Here is a 21,732-nt window from a genome sequence, read left to right as displayed (position 1 = left end):
CAATGTATACATCACATCTCATATCAATACAAAATAATAGCGCATGGAACACAGTGTGTAAGGTAGCTATAAAGGATATCTAGTTCGCATACAAGAACAACATAGTTTTAATCTTTTTATCTCCTTATGGTAGAGTAAAGAACGACCTCTTATATTACAAATAGGACTCATTACACCCGAAAAGGAAGGAGTAATAAGAGTACCTATCTTAGAGAAGAAGGAAAGAAAGAGAGGGACAGAAGAGGAGAAGTAAAGAATGAAGTAAAGATTGAGTGCTCGCAGAACTTTCTATTAATTAATTCCAACCTCCTATTAGGCCCTTGTTTCAACGGCTCTTCTTGTTTGCATCCTAACAGAGTCTTCCCAAACTATCCATTCTTCCCAAACTTTTAGGAACTCCTGTCTTTTGTCTAATAGGGACGATGCAATGTTCTCCATTTGATAATAATATCTAATTTTGTTTAGGATAACATCGTAGTGGGGGACTGATGTTTTCCAATATTTAGCCATCACTGTTAATGGAAACTCTTTTAAAGGAAAGACTTGTATCTTTCATTCAGACAAACAACTTAGAAGACAAAGGACAGCATGGTTTCACTGCTGGAAGATCATGCCTGACTAATCTAATTGATTTCTTTGACCATGTAACTAAAATAATAGACCAGGGAGGAGCCATAGATGTTGCATATCTAGACTTTAGCAAAGCATTTGACACCGTCCCACACAACAAACTTATTCACTAAATGTATTGCCTTGGAATAGATGCTAAGATTGTTAAGTGGGTAGAATGCTGGCTTAAAGATAGACAGAGGGTTTCAATTAATGAAGTACATTCAAATGAGGCATCAGTTACTAGTGGTGATCCCCAAGGGTCAGTTCTTGGGCCTGTTTTGTTTAACATGTTCATAAGTGATATTGGAAGTGGGCTTAAGGGGAAAGTTTGCTTGTTTGCTGATGATACAAAAATTTGTAACAGGGTAGATGTTCCAGGAGGAGTTGATCAAATGAACTGTGATATTAATAAACTAGAGGACTGGTCAAATAAATGGGATCTGAAATTTAATATTACCAAGACCAAAATTATGCATATAGGATGAAAAAACCCAAAGGCCAATTATAGTCTCAATGGTACATTACTGACTATAATTAAAGAAGAAAGGGATTTGGGAATTATTATTTCGGATGATTTAAAATTTGGTACACAATGCCGCAGTGCAGCCAGTAAGGCCAGTCAAATGCTTGGTTGCATTGGAAGAGGTTTTAGTAGCAGAAATAGCAAGGTCCTTATGCCACTTTACAAATCATTAGTAAGACCAAATCTGGAATATTGTGTACAGTTCTGGAGACCATATCTTCAGAAAGATATAAATAAACTAGAAGCTGTCCAAGGAGGGCTACTAAAATGGTACATGGTCTAAAATATAAAACGTACAAAGAAAGACTCTATGATCTAAATATGTATAGTTTAGAGGATAGAAGGGAAAGAGGTGACATGATAGAAACCTTCAAATATATGAAGGGACTTAATAAAATAGAAGCTGAAAGCATTTTTCACAAAAAAATAAATGCCAAAACAAGGGGTCACAATCTAAAGTTAAAGGGTAGTAGGATTCAGGAGAAATTTGAGGAAGCATTTTTTTTTTTTTACAGAAAAGGTGGTGGATTCATGGACTAAACTTCCATTTGAGGTGGTAAACACAAAGACTGTAAAATAATTTAAAAATGCCTGGGACATTCATAAGGCTATCCTAAGGAAAAAGTAACATGTAATATGGGTAGACTTGATGGGCCTTTTTGGTTCTTATCTACCGTCAAATTCTATGTTTCTATGTCTCTTGAACTAGATTTATTCAAGGAGATCTGAAATCTGAATAATTTCCATACCACTGCCTGATGCAGAAGTCTGAGGTGAAACCGAACGGTATGATAACCATAGCCAACAATTCGACCACCTCCCTGCACAGAGCCACTGTCGGCTGAAGAGTAGAGAGAAGGCTCAATATGTATTCTAAAATCTTCAATATTCTGGCCTCTGCCAGAAAATTCTCATGGATATAGATTCGATTAGAGTTCCCAAGAATCATACCCTTGTCTTCGGAATTAAAGAATTTGTTTCCATAACTACTTTCCACTGGCGAGTCCTCAGGAAGGATAGAACAATTCGGTATGGAATCTAGATTGCAGACAAAATGACGCATAGATTAGATCGTCCATATAAGGCGCCACCGCAATGCCCCGCGGTCTCAAAACCGCCAGCAAAGACACCAGAACCTTTGGGAATTCTGGGTGCCGTGGCCAGACCGAAGGAAAAAGTAACGTCCGGAATCGTGTTCCCAGAAAGGCACAAACCCGGGAAATTGAGATGAACTCTGAGAACAGGAACAAAAAGATCTGTATCCTGTAGATTCACCTCGTCATAAATTGACCCTCCTAGATCAATGGAAGACTGGTAAGAATAGTCTCCATCCTGAAGACGAAACTCTGAGAAACTTGTTTAGAGTTCCGAGGTCAAGGATAGGACTGAAGGTTCCCTCTTTTTTGGGGAATTCCAAACAGAAGTGAAGAAGAATCCTGCCCCTGTTCCTGTATCAGAACAGGCCAAGTAAACCAATGGAGAATAGGTCTCTTACACAATGTAAGAACGCCTCTCTCTTTAACTGATCTTGTATAAAATCTGAAAGTAGAATCAGTCCACTGAGAATACCAGAAACATTATTTTCCATTCTCCGGGATTCTGAGCATCACGAATCCAAGCCTGAATGAAACACTAAAAGACTGACCCCTTGAAATTCCGATTTCTCAGATCGGGGACATGTTCCTCATGCTGTCCTTGCTTCAACAGCAGGCTAAGTGGGTTTTTTTAAAAACAAAAGATAGCATCTCCAATAAGCCAGGTTCCGACAAGGCCTCCTTGTAAAGAAGTGTTTAAAAAAATTCTTCACTTAGAACCTACATCTGAATCGAAAGTCTTTAACCAAAAGGCTCAGAGAGCTGAAACAGAAAAACCTGAAACCTACGCTCCCAGCGTAAGAACTTCCAGGTAAGAATTTGAAAGAAAGGAACTTAGTCAATTGGAATACCCTTAGCAGAGGATGGTTTCAATCCATCGACCTCTGGATTATGGGCCCAGCAAGCTTCCGCTGCGCCACTCTGTTATATCAGCCTAAATCCCATCCTGGATCTTATACAGGAGAGTGTCTGACTTAAAAGTATCAGATAACGCATCAAAACAAAATGCCGCCCGCTAAGGATGGAGGAAAATACACAGTTGTATGCCACTGTAAACCTCGGTGTACATCCTTTTCCCATCTGTATGAGAACCCTTGAGACCTAACTAGTCTCAAACAAAGGACAGTAGTTCTCTTATGCTAGATAGAGACTACTCCTTACACCCTAATTAATGTGTTCCTTTAGCTAAATCCATTATGGAAAACATCACTTAATTATCGGGAATACAGACTTTCCATTCCATACAATTCACAGGACATATTAGGATAGATTACACCTGTGCTAAGGTGAAAATAATTCCTCTAGCAAGGTTAGTTTCCACATGGGAAAACCCTAGAATGCATGATATGCAAAGCAAGACTCCGGACGGAATAAAAACAGTAGCGCCAGGCAAAGCATGTGTGCCCAAACATTTTGTGAACACTATAGGATTGTGCATAAAGTGACCATTGGCAACATACTCCCAAACAGCAAACACCATAAAAGGAGAAGTTCAGAAAAAAAGAGAGTGTAATGTTTTAATAAAAAATTAACACAAAAACGTTACTGTCACTTTAAATCCTCTTATTTCTGTCTCAGAAATCATCCAAGTATCGTGAGAACCTTGCTGATAATAGACGTTGCCCTATAAATTAAAGCAACCCTGTCTTGGATACACAGTCCCTATACAAATTGCAAGGAACCGCAGAGCACCGCATGTGGGTCAAAAAAAAAAAATTTTAAGTGTACATTTGTTCCATCTTAAGCTGCATTATACAGCAAACAGCTGAAATGTATCAAGAAAAGGAAGCCCACAAACAACGGTTCTGTCTCTTTAAATTAAAAAAAGAACGGTATTTTAATGCACCTTTGTTCCATTCAAATTCATAATGGATAAAGCAACACATAGACCTCTGAAACACCCTAAACCATATTATCAAATAAAACGCTACTGTCACTTTAAATGTGTAGAGATACCTCACATTTGTACTATGGACAGTAGATAGGGCAACAGATGGCGTAGGGTCTCTTACAAAACTTATCGTTTAATAAAGACCGGGTGGTACTGTGCCTTTAAATATTAAACAGTGCTTTTATCATTACAACATGAATGCAACAGTTGACCTTTTTGTCAGTTATAAGATTGACCAACAAACAGCAGGTAACGCACCACCCAAACTTTTATTCACATTTGTTTTACAACATCATGAATAGACACTTCCCAGAGAGCCCATCTGAATCACAACATTTGCCAAAGCTAAACCAAAAAAGGGCGTGCAAACTGTCTTCAGACAGACGTAGCGTAGCCTATCACCGCCCATCGTGGGCGTATCAGGTTGGAGCTCCCGGGCGGCAAATTTAGGAAAAAGAAAAATGAGGCCGTAGACATAGCATTACCCTCCATAGCTCCGCCCCTTGTGGGCGTATCAAATAGGAACTCCCGGGCGGCTAAATAATAAAGATGGAGCCGTCAGACATAAAGACTCCACCATAGATACTGAAAGTAAACACAGTTATCGGGAGCGGGGAGTAAACACGACCCAGATTCAAGGAATAATGATTGCCTGCCTGAGCCTCTTACTGTTTTTCAGAAAACAAAAGCTAGCCGTCTCCCGGGCTGCCTATTTGTATGACAGTTGCCGGGAGTAAAAAAACACTGCTTGCTCTCCAGTGTATGTAAATCCCATCACAATGAGAGCCCTTCATTGTCTCAGCCCTTGATATGTGATATGTATGTAATGTAGTGCTCACTTTCTTTTGAGATAATGTGTCCCCAGAAATAATAGTTAGCACTTACCTTGAACGCTGTGCGACAGCATGGCAGTCCAGAAGGTTTTCAGAGGTCCTCTCCTTCCCATGGCCCTGTGGACTAAGATCAGCCTGAGTTAAAAGTGCTTAGGCTATCTGGATTAGGGCAGCAAATATGTATAGGAGGCGCAGTGAGAATTATGTCCCACCAGTTCCTATTGCTTTAAAGTCACCAAATGCCCTACTGTAGAGACAGATCTGGTCTAGGATACACCCTATTACAAAGTAGCACTCACTGGCACTACTTTAAAAATAATAAACTATTGATTGAAGAATCTAAACTAACACCTCACTTTACCTCTTCCTATTACTAACACAGGCAAAGAGAATGATGGGTTGGGAGGGAAGGGAGGAGCAATTTATACAGCTCTGCTGTGGTGCTCTTTGCCTCCTCCTGCTGACCAGGAGGCGATATCCCACAAGGATGAAATCCGTGGACTCATCGTATCTTGAAAAAGAAAAGTACATGGTTTTGCAGTTGTTATCGGTTAAAGAAAAACTAGGAAAAGATAGGTAGCAAGGTTAGCCTTGAGAAGTCTGCAGTGTGCTTTTTCAGTCCTGAGAATCAGAAATACCACAATTTCATATCTCAATTACATGAAAAGGGGGCAAAATAAATGACTGTGTATTACCAAGATGTTTCACTCTGCATAACTGTTTAATTTAAAATCTCTCCCTTTACTACCCACATATGAATGCAGATACCGGTGTATGCAAAGTTTACAGACTAAGAGTAGCTCTTACATCAGTGTCATCTTCCTTCTTCCTCTTGTTGATAGACTGTCCTTCATCGTCTTCATCCTCTTCCTCCTCCTCTATTATCCCTTCTACTACAGCTTTAGAGCTTTCAGGGCTAGTCGCATCCTCACATCTGGGAATTTGAGCAAAAAAATATATCTTATTGGACTATTTAGAGACAAATTAATATAAAGTAAATTAGAAAGTGGTTTAAAATCCCATGTTCTATCTGAATCATGAACATTTTGGTTTCATATCCCTTTAAAGGTGGAAAAAAAGAAGTGACCCATCTTAAATTACTAAATTTTAGCTGGCATTTTTATTAGAGTTGTTATGTTTACTTACTTGTTTCAGGCATCATAAAAAACAAAAACAGAATTTATGTTTACCTGATAAATTACTTTCTCCAACGGTGTGTCCGGTCCACGGCGTCATCCTTACTTGTGGGATATTCTCTTCCCCAACAGGAAATGGCAAAGAGCCCAGCAAAGCTGGTCACATGATCCCTCCTAGGCTCCGCCTACCCCAGTCATTCGACCGACGTTAAGGAGGAATATTTGCATAGGAGAAACCATATGGTACCGTGGTGACTGTAGTTAAAGAAAATAAATTATCAGACCTGATTAAAAAAACCAGGGCGGGCCGTGGACCGGACACACCGTTGGAGAAAGTAATTTATCAGGTAAACATAAATTCTGTTTTCTCCAACATAGGTGTGTCCGGTCCACGGCGTCATCCTTACTTGTGGGAACCAATACCAAAGCTTTAGGACACGGATGAAGGGAGGGAGCAAATCAGGTCACCTAAATGGAAGGCACCACGGCTTGCAAAACCTTTCTCCCAAAAATAGCCTCAGAAGAAGCAAAAGTATCAAACTTGTAAAATTTGGTAAAAGTGTGCAGTGAAGACCAAGTCGCTGCCCTACATATCTGATCAACAGAAGCCTCGTTCTTGAAGGCCCATGTGGAAGCCACAGCCCTAGTGGAATGAGCTGTGATTCTTTCGGGAGGCTGCCGTCCGGCAGTCTCGTAAGCCAATCTGATGATGCTTTTAATCCAAAAAGAGAGAGAGGTAGAAGTTGCTTTTTGACCTCTCCTTTTACCGGAATAAACAACAAACAAGGAAGATGTTTGTCTAAAATCCTTTGTAGCATCTAAATAGAATTTTAGAGCGCGAACAACATCCAAATTGTGCAACAAACGTTCCTTCTTTGAAACTGGTTTCGGACACAGAGAAGGTACGATAATCTTCTGGTTAATGTTTTTGTTAGAAACAACTTTTGGAAGAAAACCAGGTTTAGTACGTAAAACCACCTTATCTGCATGGAACACCAGATAAGGAGGAGAACACTGCAGAGCAGATAATTCAGAAACTCTTCTAGCAGAAGAAATTGCAACTAAAAACAAAACTTTCCAAGATAATAACTTAATATCAACGGAATGCAAGGGTTCAAACGGAACCCCCTGAAGAACTGAAAGAACTAAATTGAGACTCCAAGGAGGAGTCAAAGGTTTGTAAACAGGCTTAATTCTAACCAGAGCCTGAACAAAGGCTTGAACATCTGGCACAGCGGCCAGCTTTTTGTGAAGTAACACAGACAAGGCAGAAATCTGTCCCTTCAGGGAACTTGCAGATAATCCTTTTTCCAATCCTTCTTGAAGGAAGGATAGAATCCTAGGAATCTTAACCTTGTCCCAAGGGAATCCTTTAGATTCACACCAACAGATATATTTTTTCCAAATTTTGTGGTAAATCTTTCTAGTTACAGGCTTTCTGGCCTGAACAAGAGTATCGATAACAGAATCTGAGAATCCTCGCTTCGATAAGATCAAGCGTTCAATCTCCAAGCAGTCAGCTGGAGTGAAACCAGATTCGGATGTTCGAACGGACCCTGAACAAGAAGGTCTCGTCTCAAAGGTAGCTTCCAAGGAGGAGCCGATGACATATTTACCAGATCTGCGTACCAAGTCCTGCGTGGCCACGCAGGAGCTATCAAGATCACCGACGCCCTCTCCTGATTGATCCTGGCTACCAGCCTGGGGATGAGAGGAAACGGCGGGAACACATAAGCTAGTTTGAAGGTCCAAGGTGCTACTAGTGCATCCACTAGAGCCGCCTTGGGATCCCTGGATCTGGACCCGTAGCAAGGAACTTTGAAGTTCTGACGAGAGGCCATCAGATCCATGTCTGGAATGCCCCACAGCTGAGTGACTTGGGCAAAGATTTCCGGATGGAGTTCCCACTCCCCCGGATGCAATGTCTGACGACTCAGAAAATCCGCTTCCCAATTTTCCACTCCTGGGATGTGGATAGCAGACAGGTGGCAGGAGTGAGACTCCGCCCATAGAATGATTTTGGTCACTACTTCCATCGCCAGGGAACTCCTTGTTCCCCCCTGATGGTTGATGTACGCAACAGTTGTCATGTTGTCTGATTGAAACCGTATGAACTTGGCCCTCGCTAGCTGAGGCCAAGCCTTGAGAGCATTGAATATCGCTCTCAGTTCCAGAATATTTATCGGTAGAAGAGATTCTTCCCGAGACCAAAGACCCTGAGCTTTCAGGGATCCCCAGACCGCGCCCCAGCCCATCAGACTGGCGTCGGTCGTGACAATGACCCACTCTGGTCTGCGGAATGTCATCCCTCGTGACAGGTTGTCCAGGGACAGCCACCAACGGAGTGAGTCTCTGGTCCTCTGATTTACTTGTATCTTCGGAGACAAGTCTGTATAGTCCCCATTCCACTGACTGAGCATGCACAGTTGTAATGGTCTTAGATGAATGCGTGCAAAAGGAACTATGTCCATTGCCGCTACCATCAACCCGATCACTTCCATGCACTGAGCTATGGAAGGAAGAGGAACGGAATGGAGTATCCGACAAGAGTCTAGAAGTTTTGTTTTTCTGGCCTCTGTCAGAAAAATCCTCATTTCTAAGGAGTCTATTATTGTCCCCAAGAAGGGAACCCTTGTTGACGGAGATAGAGAACTCTTTTCCACGTTCACTTTCCATCCGTGAGATCTGAGAAAGGCCAGGACAATGTCCGTGTGAGCCTTTGCTTGAGGAAGGGACGACGCTTGAATCAAAATGTCGTCCAAGTAAGGTACTACAGCAATGCCCCTTGGTCTTAGCACAGCTAGAAGGGACCCTAGTACCTTTGTGAAAATCCTTGGAGCAGTGGCTAATCCGAAAGGAAGCGCCACGAACTGGTAATGTTTGTCCAGGAATGCGAACCTCAGGAACCGATGATGTTCCTTGTGGATAGGAATATGTAGATACGCATCCTTTAAATCCACCGTGGTCATGAATTGACCTTCCTGGATGGAAGGAAGAATAGTTCGAATGGTTTCCATCTTGAACGATGGAACCTTGAGAAACTTGTTTAAGATCTTGAGATCTAAGATTGGTCTGAACGTTCCCTCTTTTTTGGGAACTATAAACAGATTGGAGTAGAACCCCATCCCTTGTTCTCTTAATGGAACGGGATGAATCACTCCCATTTTTAACAGGTCTTCTACACAATGTAAGAATGCCTGTCTTTTTATGTGGTCTGAAGACAACTGAGACCTGTGGAACCTCCCCCTTGGGGGAAGTCCCTTGAATTCCAGAAGATAACCTTGGGAGACTATTTCTAGCGCCCAAGGATCCAGAACATCTCTTGCCCAAGCCTGAGCGAAGAGAGAGAGTCTGCCCCCCACCAGATCCGGTCCCGGATCGGGGGCCAACATTTCATGCTGTCTTGGTAGCAGTGGCAGGTTTCTTGGCCTGCTTTCCCTTGTTCCAGCCTTGCATTGGTCTCCAAGCTGGCTTGGCTTGAGAAGTATTACCCTCTTGCTTAGAGGACGTAGCACTTTGGGCTGGTCCATTTCTACGAAAGGGACGAAAATTAGGTTTATTTTTTACCTTGAAAGGCCGATCCTGAGGAAGGGCGTGGCCCTTACCCCCAGTGATATCCGAGATAATCTCTTTCAAGTCAGGGCCAAACAGCGTTTTCCCCTTGAAAGGAATGTTAAGTAGCTTGTTCTTGGAAGACGCATCAGCCGACCAAGATTTCAACCAAAGCGCTCTGCGTGCCACAATAGCAAACCCAGAATTCTTAGCCGCTAACCTAGCCAATTGCAAAGTGGCGTCTAGGGTGAAAGAATTAGCCAATTTGAGAGCATTGATTCTGTCCCTAATCTCCTCATAAGGAGGAGAATCACTGTCGACCGCCTTTATCAGCTCATCGAACCAGAAACATGCGGCTGTAGCGACAGGGACAATGCATGAAATTGGTTGTAGAAGGTAACCCTGCTGAACAAACATCTTTTTAAGCAAACCTTCTAATTTTTTATCCATAGGATCTTTGAAAGCACAACTATCCTCTATGGGTATAGTGGTGCGTTTGTTTAAAGTGGAAACCGCTCCCTCGACCTTGGGGACTGTCTGCCATAAGTCCTTTCTGGGGTCGACCATAGGAAACAATTTTTTAAATATGGGGGGAGGGACGAAAGGAATACCGGGCCTTTCCCATTCTCTATTAACAATGTCCGCCACCCGCTTGGGTATAGGAAAAGCTTCTGGGAGCCCCGGCACCTCTAGGAACTTGTCCATTTTACATAGTTTCTCTGGGATGACCAACTTGTCACAATCATCCAGAGTGGATAATACCTCCTTAAGCAGAATGCGGAGATGTTCCAACTTAAATTTAAATGCAATCACATCAGGTTCAGCTTGTTGAGAAATGTTCCCTGAATCAGTAATTTCTCCCTCAGACAAAACCTCCCTGGCCCCATCAGACTGAGTTAGGGGCCCTTCAGAAATATTAATATCAGCGTCGTCATGCTCTTCAGTATCTAAAACAGAGCAGTCGCGCTTACGCTGATAAGTGTGCATTTTGGCTAAAATGTTTTTGACAGAATTATCCATTACAGCCGTTAATTGTTGCATAGTAAGGAGTATTGGCGCGCTAGATGTACTAGGGGCCTCCTGAGTGGGCAAGACTCGTGTAGACGAAGGAGGGAATGATGCAGTACCATGCTTACTCCCCTCACTTGAGGAATCATCTTGGGCATCATTGTCATTGTCACATAAATCACATTTATTTAAATGAATAGGAATTCTGTCTTCCCCACATTCAGAACACAGTCTATCTGGTAGTTCAGACATGTTAAACAGGCATAAACTTGATAACAAGTACAAAAAACGTTTTAAAATAAAACCGTTACGGTCACTTTAAATTTTAAACTGAACACACTTTATTACTGCAAATGCGAAAAAACATGAAGGAATTGTTCAAAATTTACTAAATTTTCACCACAGTGTCTTAAAGCCTTAAAAGTATTGCACACCAAATTTGGAAGCTTTAACCCTTAAAATAACGGAACCGGAGCCGTTTTGAACATTAACCCCTTTACAGTCCCTGGTATCTGCTTTGCTGAGACCCAACCAAGCCCCAAGGGGAATACGATACCAAATGACGCCTTCAGAAAGTCTTTTCTAAGTATCAGAGCTCCTCTCACATGCGACTGCATGCCATGCCTCTCAAAAACAAGTGCGCAACACCGGCGCGAAAATGAGACTCTGCCTATGCTTTGGGAAAGCCCCTAAAGAATAAGGTGTCTAAAACAGTGCCTGCCGATATTATGATATCAAAATACCCAGATAAAATGATTCCTCAAGGCTAAATATGTGTTAATAATCAATCGATTTAGCCCAAAAAAAGTCTACAGTCTTAATAAGCCCTTTTTGAAGCCCTTATTTACAATCGTAATAAACATGGCTTACCGGATCCCAGAGGGAAAATGACAGCTTCCAGCATTACATCGTCTTGTTAGAATGTGTCATACCTCAAGCAGCAAGAGACTGCTCACTGTTCCCCCAACTGAAGTTAATTGCTCTCAACAGCCCTGTGTGGAACAGCCATGGATTTTAGTGACGGTTGCTAAAATCATTTTCCTCATACAAACAGAAATCTTCATCTCTTTTCTGTTTCTGAGTAAATAGTACATACCAGCACTATTTCAAAATAACAAACTCTTGATTGAATAATAAAAACTACAGTTAAACACTAAAAAACTCTAAGCCATCTCCGTGGAGATGTTGCCTGTACAACGGCAAAGAGAATGACTGGGGTAGGCGGAGCCTAGGAGGGATCATGTGACCAGCTTTGCTGGGCTCTTTGCCATTTCCTGTTGGGGAAGAGAATATCCCACAAGTAAGGATGACGCCGTGGACCGGACACACCTATGTTGGAGAAAATGTATTCTTACCTGATAAATTATTTTCTTTCCTGGCATGGAGAGTCCATGAATCCATTCAATTATTAGTGGGAATTCAACTCCTGGCCACCAGGAGGATGCAAAGAACACCCCAGCAAAGCTGTTAAGTATCACTCCCACTTCCCATAAACCCCCAGTCATTCAGGCGAAGGAATATGGAAAGAGAAGAGAACACAAGAGTATAGAGGTGCCTGAGGTTTAAAATTAACCAAAGCCGTCTTAAAAATTAAATTAAGGGCAGGTCATGGACTCTCCATGCCAGGAAAGAAAAGAATTTATCAGGTAAGCATACATTTGGTTTCTTTCCAATGGCACGGAGAGACCACAAATCCATTCAATTACTAGTGGGAACCAATAACCAAGATAGAGAACACAGAATGGAAGGGAGAACAAGACAGGCAACCCTAAACAGAAGGCACCACCGCTTGAACAACTTTTCTCCCAAAAGAAGCCTCAGTAGAGGTAAAAAAAAACTAAAATTTGGAAAATTTGATAAAAGGAATGCAAAAATGTTCCACAGAAAACTAATTTTTAAAGGTCAAGAAAGAAGAAACAGCCCTAACGGAAAGAGCCGAAATCCTCTTAGGAGGCTGTTGTCCAGTGGTCTCATAAGCCAACCTATTAACACTTCTCAACCAGAAAGAAAGAGAAAAGGAAGTGGTTTTCTGGCCCTCACGTTTATCAGAAAACACAACAAAAAGGGCAGAAGATAAGTGAAAATTCCTAGAAGCTTGCAGCAAAACTGCAAAGCACGCAAAACATCTAAGTTATGTAACACACGTTCCTTAAGAAAAGAAGGAACGACAATTTCCTGGTTGATATTGCTATCCGAAATACCTTAGGAAGAATCCCAAATTTGTAGAAAGGACCTCCTTATCTGAATGAAAAAGAATATAAGGGGAATCACACTGCAGAGCCGAAAGCTACAAGCAGAAAAAAAGAGAACAAAACTGTTCCAGATAAGAACTGATATCAATGGGGTGCAGAGTCTGTTGTCAAACCCAAAGCACAAGATTAAGGCTCAGAGGAGAAGTAACAAGTCTAAATACAGACCTAAGTCTGAAAAGATTGAACATCTGGCAAATCTGCCAGTCGTTTATGCAAAATGACAGACAGGTAGAGATCTGAACCATCAGAAAACTGACTGACAAATCCTTCTCCAGGCCCTCCTGAAGAAAGGACAAAAAAACAGGAGGCCCTCACCGGACTCCAAGAGAAACTCTTAGAATCGAACCAGAAAAAGGTATATCCGCCACACCTTATGGTAAATCTTGTGAAATACCGCCTCGGGAGCCTGAAACATGGAATAAATAATAGTCTCTGAAAAACATCGTCTAGACAAGACGAGACGTACAATTTCCAAGCAGTCAATTCAGAGAAAACAGATTTGGATGAAGAAGCAACCCTTAAAAATAGGGTCCTTCCTCAGAGATAAACTTCATGGGGAAAAAGGACGACATCCTTACCAGATCCGCAAACTAAAGTCTGCAAGGACACGCTGGAGCGAATAGATCACTGAAGCCCACACCTGTTTAATACAGATCATCACCAGAGGAAGGAGGGCAAAAGGAGGATCAGGTAAAAGAGACCGACGTCCCAAGGGAACACCAGACCATCGACCAGCACTACTTGCCGATTTGTTGATCCAAATCTTGGAAGCTTGGCGTTTAGACAAAATGCCATTAGATCCAGCTCTGGAACTCCCCACTTGAGAGTTATCAGAGAATACCCTAGGAGGAGGACCCACTCCCCAGGAGAAAAGTTTGCCTGCTCAGATAATCCCCTTTCCAGAAGTCCACCCCTGGGATATGGATGGTAGAAAAGAGACAACTGCGGGACTCAGCCCCCTGAAGAATGGGAGTCACCTCCCTCCTGGCTCAGGAACTCCGAGTTCCTCCCTGGTGGTTGAAATACCCACGGAAGAGATGTTGACTGATTAAAGTCTGATAAACCGGACCAACTGAGATGAAACCAATCCTTCAGTTCATGGAAGATCGCACTCAACTCTAGGATATTAATTGGAAGGGCAGACTCCTCCAGAGTACAAAGTTCCTAAGCTCTTAAGGAACCACAAACTACTCCCAAGCCAAAAGGTTGGTATCGGAGGTCACAATCTCCCAAGATGGTCTCAGGAAGCATATGACCTGAGACAGAAGATCTCGAGAGGTCCATCAGGAAAGAGTCTCATCTACTTGTCTAGGACTATACCCAGAGAGGACTGCGTGGTCTCCGTTCCATTGCCTGAGAAAGTATAATTGTAGCGGTCCGGTATCCAAGGTCACAATCTCACAAGATGGTCTCAGGAAGCATATGCCCTGAGACAGAAGATCCAGAGAGGTCCATCAAGACAGAGTCTCATCTGGTTGTCTAGGACTATCCTCAGAGAGGTCCGAATGGTCTCCGTTCCATTGTATGAGCAAGTATAATATTGTAGAGGTCTCGGATGGAAACGAGCAAAAGGAAGAAATTTCCATGGAAGGTACCAATAGACCAATAACTTCCATACACCAAGTCACTGATGGATGGACAGAGGACAGAAGATAAGATAGCTAGAATAATTGAATTTTCTGACCTCTATGAAGAATATCTTCATAGAGATCAAGTCTATGATCGTCTCTAAAAAACATACCATGGTATTTGGTATCAAGGAAATCTTTTCCAGATTCAACTTCCACCCAAGAGGGTTGAGGATTAACAGAGATCTGAATGGGATCTACTAAAAGAAAAGATGGTGCCTGAACCATGATATCGTCCAGTTAAGGAGCCACCATAATTCCCAGAGATCTGGCCATTGCCAGAAGAGCCCCTAGAACCTTCGTAAAGATTTGAGGGGCAGTGGCAAAGCCGAAAGGAAGGGCTGCAAATTGGAAGTGTCTGTCCAAAAAAGGTAAACCACAGGAATATGAAAAGTTTCTAGTGAATAGAAACATGAAGATACACATCCTTCAGGTTGATGGCAGACATGAACTGCCCCTCCTGAACTAAAGGGAGAATAGAACGGATACTCTCCATTTGTTCAAGAAACCTCCTGACCCTGGTTCACCAGAGGAAAAGGGAAAATCACTCCTTGAAAGTGAGATTCTAGACCCATCTAAAAAAAGTCTTTGGAAGAGCAAAGTTAGATCCTATCCCATATCTCTGGGAGACTACATCCACTGCTCAAGGTTCGGGGACATCGCAAATCCAAACCTGCTGAAAAAAAGAAATCCTGCCCCCCTACTAGATCCATAATTGGATCGGGCGGATCCTGTATGCTGATTGTTCTCAGAGGAAGGTATTCGGATTGCATACCCCTATTCCAAGGTTGGAGACCTCCAAAGGGATTGGATTGCTCAGGTTTGGAAGAAAAGCCGTTTTGTCCCTTGAAGTTTCTAAAGGAACACAAATAGAAGTCAGACAACTTCTAGGTCTAACCCTCTATCCTGAGGTAGAAAACTCCTTTTCCACCCGGAAATGATTCCGCCAGACCAGGACCCCATAAAAGGAAAGGTCCATATGGCAACATAGGATAACAAAAAAGTATTCCTATAATAAAACAGACATAAAATATTGATGTAAAAACATTAAATATGAGACATGAAACCAAACATGTCACAGATACGGCAAGTATCACCTCAAAATAAGAGATTATAAAAAAACATAGAAATTGATTATGATACATGAAATCATTTATCTTGAAAAAAATCCCCACATATAAAATAAAATATATGTGCAAAGGACTTAAAACAATCTCCTCAATATGAGGGAGATTAATACCTGGAGCCCCTGTACCAGACAGGATAACATTATGTATTAATATATGAGTTATGAAATAAAAATAACACTTAGAGGGTACATAGACAGCAAAGTGTTCTACCTGCCACCCACAGCACATTCATCTTATAAATGAAAGAGATATAATGCAGAATAAATACACAAATTTAAAATGTGATTGATCATTTACTGAATTGCCACCAGATGGCGGCAATATACTATGAAGGTTCAGGAAAACCTGACAAAATGGAAATGCATACCGCTTTGCAATATTTTTTACACAAAGTAGAAAAATATAAATGAGGACAAACAGAAGTTCAGATAACCCTCAGAATGTTTCCATGTGCAGTCTCAGATAAAAAGGAAATAATTTTCTCATAAGCCTATTAACATTCAATATCACTAAGCGACCTTTTCTCCCTGCACTCTAGCGTCCACTAGCTACATCGCAGCGTAAAACATTTTCCCCAAACTTATAATACTGGTCTCAACATCACATCGTAGTGAAATTAACTATTACAAAGCTAATTTCACTACGAAGCTGACTAACTCTTAAACCATTATTCTACTGGGAGGCAAGAGACCTGGCATGTGAGAAACGATGCAAGGAAAGAGGATAAATGACGTTAAATAACATCGCAACACACAGTCGGCATGACTACAGCATATCTGTCATGCTGAAATAAATGGCGTCGTCATCTCAAACATAAAGGCGCATCTCATTAAGCATATAGACAACTCACATGTAAAGCGTATACACCATGAGAGTATGCATTAGCAGGAGAGCTAACAAAGCTCACTTTATAACTTGTTTGTCTGCGCTGCCACCCTGTAATAGATACCCAGTTGTCCACCCCTGGAAAGTGGATGACAAACAACAATCGTGAGCTTCCGCCCACAGACAATCCAAGTCACCTCCTATGACCAAGGAACTCTGAGTTACTCTGGATTAAATAATGTCCATGCACCACATAGGTTAACTGGATTCTGGAGTAGTGGGATCCGAGCCCACGCCTCCAAGGAGACTGTAGGTTTAATCCAGTGCCTTAGACAGCACGGCCACTGATGTAAGCCACTGAGGTGACCTAGTCCGACGGAACCAAGTTAAGGACAACTGAGGCCAAGCCCAAAGAACAATGCAAATCTCTTTCAACTCCAAGATGTTAAAGAGGAAGGCAAACACTTCCATGCCTTAAATAAGTCCCAGACTGCTTCCCAGCCCAGTAGACTGGCGTCCGTGGTCACATCACCCAGGAATGTCTCCAGAAGCACGGGCCGAGACAGATACTCCTGAAAAACCACCACGGGAGAAAATCTCTTGATGATTGATCTAGATCTATCTCCTGAGACAGATCCGAAAGATCTCCGTTGTATGGAAAACAGCAAAAAGGGAATGATGTCCATGGAAACCACCAGATCAAATTCACTCCATACACAGCGTCTCTGAAAAGTGAAAGGAAAATCAACGGCAGCTAGATTCAAAATCTCAACCCTCTGGTTGCCAGATGGTTAAGCCATCAACTGGACCATTAGAACTTGCTGTTTGCCAGACCGAAGACAGTCGAGAGAGGAAAAGGAATAAATCCTTGATTAGCTGACCTCTGATAGAATCTCTCTTAGAGAACCTATTATAGGTCCTCAAAAAAAAAAAAAAATCACCCTTGTGAATGGAACAAGGAAACTCTTTTCCAGATTCATTTCCCATTTATGGAAAAGTAGATTGGACAAGATCTCTTGAAAGAGTATGCTCGAAGGAAGGAGGACACCTGAACCATGTATAATCCAGAAAGGCACCCTTGCCATATCCTTCTAGGATGATGAGACTCAAACTTGAGAAGATCCCGAAACATGGGAGCAATAAATACACATCCTTCAGATCTAGAACAGTTTCTCTTGAACCAAAGGAGAAAGGATACTTCTTTGAAGGTCAGAACCAGAAAAACTTGAGGTAAATACCTGAATCCCGTAAATACCTGGATCAATATAGAATACAGTAGAAAAAAAAGGCTCAACTTATTAACCCTTTAATAAACATACATTGTCACATAGAAGAATAAACAGAATGTCTAAATTCTCTGCTATCCTCCTGTACCAAAGATTAGTACAAGTTAAAGGGACATAAAACCCAATTTTTTTCTTTCATGATTTAGATAGAACATAAAATTTTAAACAACTTTCTAATTTACTTCTATAATCAAATTTTCTTTGTTTTCTTGTTATAATTATTTGAAAAGCAGAAATGCAAGTTCAAGGGAGTGCACGTGTCTGCAGCACTATATAGCAGCAGTTTTGCAACAATGTTATATATTAGCAGTAGCACTAGATGGCAGCACTATTTCCTGTCATGTAGTGCTTCAGGCATGTGCCAGCTACCTACCTAGTTATCTCTTCAAACAAGAATAACATGAGAAGGGAAAAAATTGATAATAGAAGTATATTGGAAACTTTTTGAAAATTGTATTCGCTATCTGAATAATGAAAGACATTTTTTGGGTTTAATGTCCCTTTAAAAACACAAGTGTACCTAGACTAGCAAGCTCTTAAAAACCAAACTGCTAAGCTGCAGTTCCGATCTCAGTAGGAGACACTGAAGAAGAGGGGTCACGTGACCGGACCCAACGAGAGCCGCAAAATGGCGTTGCTCTCTTTCTTCAAGTCAAGAAAGGAGGCAGAGAGACGGCATCGGCTGGAAATGAAGCGCAAAATTGCTAATATCGCGCCTCATTCCAGCTGCCTGGAGAGGAGTTCTGTTTACTTGTGTGTCCTAAGCAAACACTGTTCCATCTGGATAAACAAATAAGCATAGAAATGGCGCACCTAAAAGGCTGCATACAGTAGACAATTTCTTCTAATCAGGAGAATGTTAGTTGGATTCTGCAGCCACTGAAAACACTTACAGGGCAAGCCCAACAGAATTGTGCAGAGATATCTCTAAGGAAAGCACGCTCCGTAAAACAAGTCTCCAAACATCACTTTGAAAGCTTATATACTGCATGCTAATAATGAAGTTCAACAACAGTAAATAAAATATCAGGTATATTATTAACCCCTAAAGTGCCTCTACACATGAGCCAAATTTTCAGGGTATACTAACATACAGTATTAACCCCTAGTCTCCTGTCACAAAAGTGCCTGCATCCTGCCTACAATATCCTTCTGAAGGATAAATATATGTCCCAAATAATGTGCAGTGAAAGACTCATAAGTGCAAGTCCTCAATACATAAAAGACAAAAGCACTCACCTGCACCTGGCTGTCCGGCAGGAGGACAGCTTACAAGGTATGAGAGGATGCCGCTCCTCACAAAGACCTGTAGAAAAAGAAAGAACCGAGTAAACCTACTCAGGGCTTTCTATACCAGGGCAGTAACATGTTAGGAAAACGTAGCATGACCCACCTTACAAGTTCCTAAATGCTTTAAAGCCACCACTGCCCTACTGACAAGACCAACATGGAGTACAGCTATACCCAATCGTGAAAAGAAAGGTCAGAGCAAACCTACTCTGGCTTTCAAAATAATAAAAACATAATTTATGCTTACCTGATGAATTTATTTCTCTTGTAGTGTATCCAGTCCACGGATCATCCATTACTTATGGGATATTCTCCTTCCCAACAGGAAGTTGCAAGAGGATCACCCACAGCAGAGCTGCTATATAGCTCCTCCCCTAACTGCCATATCCAGTCATTCGACCGAAACAAACAGAGAAAGGAGAAACCATAGGGTGCAGTGGTGACTGTAGTTTAATTAAATTTTAGACCTGCCTTAAAATGACAGGGCGGGCCGTGGACTGGATACACTACAAGAGAAATAAATTTATCAGGTAAGCATAAATTATGCTCTCTCTTGTCAAGTGTATCCAGTCCACGGATCATCCATTACTTATGGGATACCAATACCAAAACTAAAGTACACGGATGATGGGAGGGACAAGGCAGGTATTAAGCGGAAGGAACCACTGCCTGAAGAACCTCTCCCAAAAACAGCCTCCGAAGAAGCAAAAGTATCAAATTTGTAAAATTTTGAAAAAGTGTGAAGCGAAGACCAAGTCGTGGCCTTGCAAATCTGTTCAACAGAGGCCTCATTTTTAAAGGCCCAGGTGGAAGCCAAAGCTCTAGTAGAATGAGCTGTAATTCTTTCAGGGGGCTGCTGTCCAGCAGTCTCATAGGCTAGGCGTATAATACTCCGAAGCCAAAAGGAAAGAGAGGTTGTGGAAGCTTTTTGACCTCTCCTCTGTCCAGAATAAACGACAAGGAAGGGAAGATGTTTGACGATAATCTTTAGTAGCTTGTAAGTAAAAACTTCAAGGCACGGACTACGTCCAGATTATGTAAAAGACGTTCCTTCTTTGAAGAAGGATTAGGACACAATGATGGAACAACAATCTCTTGATTGATATTCTTGTTAGAAACCACCTTAGGTAAAAACCCAGGTTTGGTACGCAGAACTACCTTATCTGCATGAAAAATCAGATAAGGAGAATCACATTGTAAGGCAGATAGCTCAGAGACTCTCCGAGCCGAGGAAATAGCCATCAAAAACAGAACTTTCCAAGATAAAAGCTTAATATCAATGGAATGAAGGGGTTCAAACGGAACTCCTTGAAGAACTTTAAGAACCAAGTTTAAGCTCCATGGGGGAGCAACAGGTTTAAACATAGGCTTAATTCTAACCAAAGCCTGACAAAATGCCTGGACGTCTGGAACTTCTGCCAGACGCTTTTGCAAAAGAATAGACAGAGCAGAAATCTGTCCCTTTAAGGAACTAGCTGATAATCCTTTGTCCAAACCCTCTTGGAGAAAGGACAATATCCTAGGAATCCTAACCTTACTCCATGAGTAATTCTTGGATTCACACCAGTAAAGATATGTAGGCCATATCTTGTGATAGATTTTCCTGGTAACAGGCTTTCGTGCCTGTATTAAGGTATCAATGACTGACTCGGAGAAGCCACGCTTTGATAGAATCAAGCGTTCAATCTCCATGCAGTCAGTCTCAGAGAAATTAGATTTGGATGATTGAAAGGACCTTGTATGAGAAGGTCCTGTCTTAGAGACAGAGTCCATGGTGGAAAGGATGAGATGTCCACTAGGTCTGCATACTAGGTCCTGCGTGGCCACGCAGGCGCTATTAGAATCACTGATGCTCTCTCCTGTTTGATTTTGGCAATCAGTCGAGGGAGCAGAGGAAACGGTGGAAACACATATGCCAGGTTGAAGAACCAAGGCGCTGCTAGAGCATCTATCAGCGTCGCTTCTGGGTCCCTGGACCTGGATCCGTAACAAGGAAGCTTGGCGTTCTGGCGAGACGCCATGAGATCCAACTCTGGTTTGCCCCAACGATGAATCAACTGAGCAAACACCTCCGGATGGAGTTCCCACTCCCCCGGGTGAAAAGTCTGACGACTTAGAAAATCCGCCTCCCAGTTCTCCACGCCTGGGATATGGATTGCTGACAGGTGGCAAGAGTGAGTCTCTGCCCAGCGAATTATTTTTGAGACTTTTAACATCACTAGGGAACTCCTGGTTCCCCCTTGATGGTTGATGTAAGCCACAGTCGTGATATTGTCCGACTGAAATCTGATGAACCTCAGTGTTGCTAACTGAGGCCAAGCCAGAAGAGCATTGAATATTGCTCTTAACTCCAGAATATTTATCGGAAGGAGTTTCTCCTCCTGAGTCCACGATCCCTGTGCCTTCAGGGAGTTCCAGACTGCACCCCAACCTAGAAGGCTGGCATCTGTTGTTACAATTGTCCAATCTGGCCTGCGAAAGGTCATACCCTCGGACAGGTGGACCCGAGACAACCACCAGAGAAGAGAATCTCTGGTCTCTTGATCCAGATTTAGCAGAGGGGACAAATCTGTGTAATCCCCATTCCACTGACTTAGCATGCATAATTGCAGCGGTCTGAGATGTAGGCGCGCAAATGGCACTATGTCCATTGCCGCTACCATTAAGCCGAT

At 42.1% G+C, this 21,732-nt stretch overlaps 1 protein-coding gene across 4 annotated transcripts in view; it reads right to left on the bottom strand.

The window, feature by feature from the left end:
* PPME1 (protein phosphatase methylesterase 1) overlaps positions 1-21,732 on the bottom strand; it is a 188,222-nt gene that overhangs the window by 81,928 nt on the left and 84,562 nt on the right. For all 4 annotated transcript variants that reach the window (XM_053708738.1, XM_053708740.1, XM_053708739.1 and 1 more), the window contains exon 10: positions 5,761-5,887. In XM_053708738.1, coding sequence (XP_053564713.1) covers positions 5,761-5,887 — 127 coding nt within the window. The remainder of the gene's footprint in view (positions 1-5,760; positions 5,888-21,732) is intronic.

Source organism: Bombina bombina, chromosome 3, assembly GCF_027579735.1.
Source record: "Bombina bombina isolate aBomBom1 chromosome 3, aBomBom1.pri, whole genome shotgun sequence".
Taxonomy (NCBI): Eukaryota; Metazoa; Chordata; class Amphibia; order Anura; family Bombinatoridae; genus Bombina; species Bombina bombina.
This window is presented reverse-complemented; position numbering and strand designations above follow the sequence as displayed.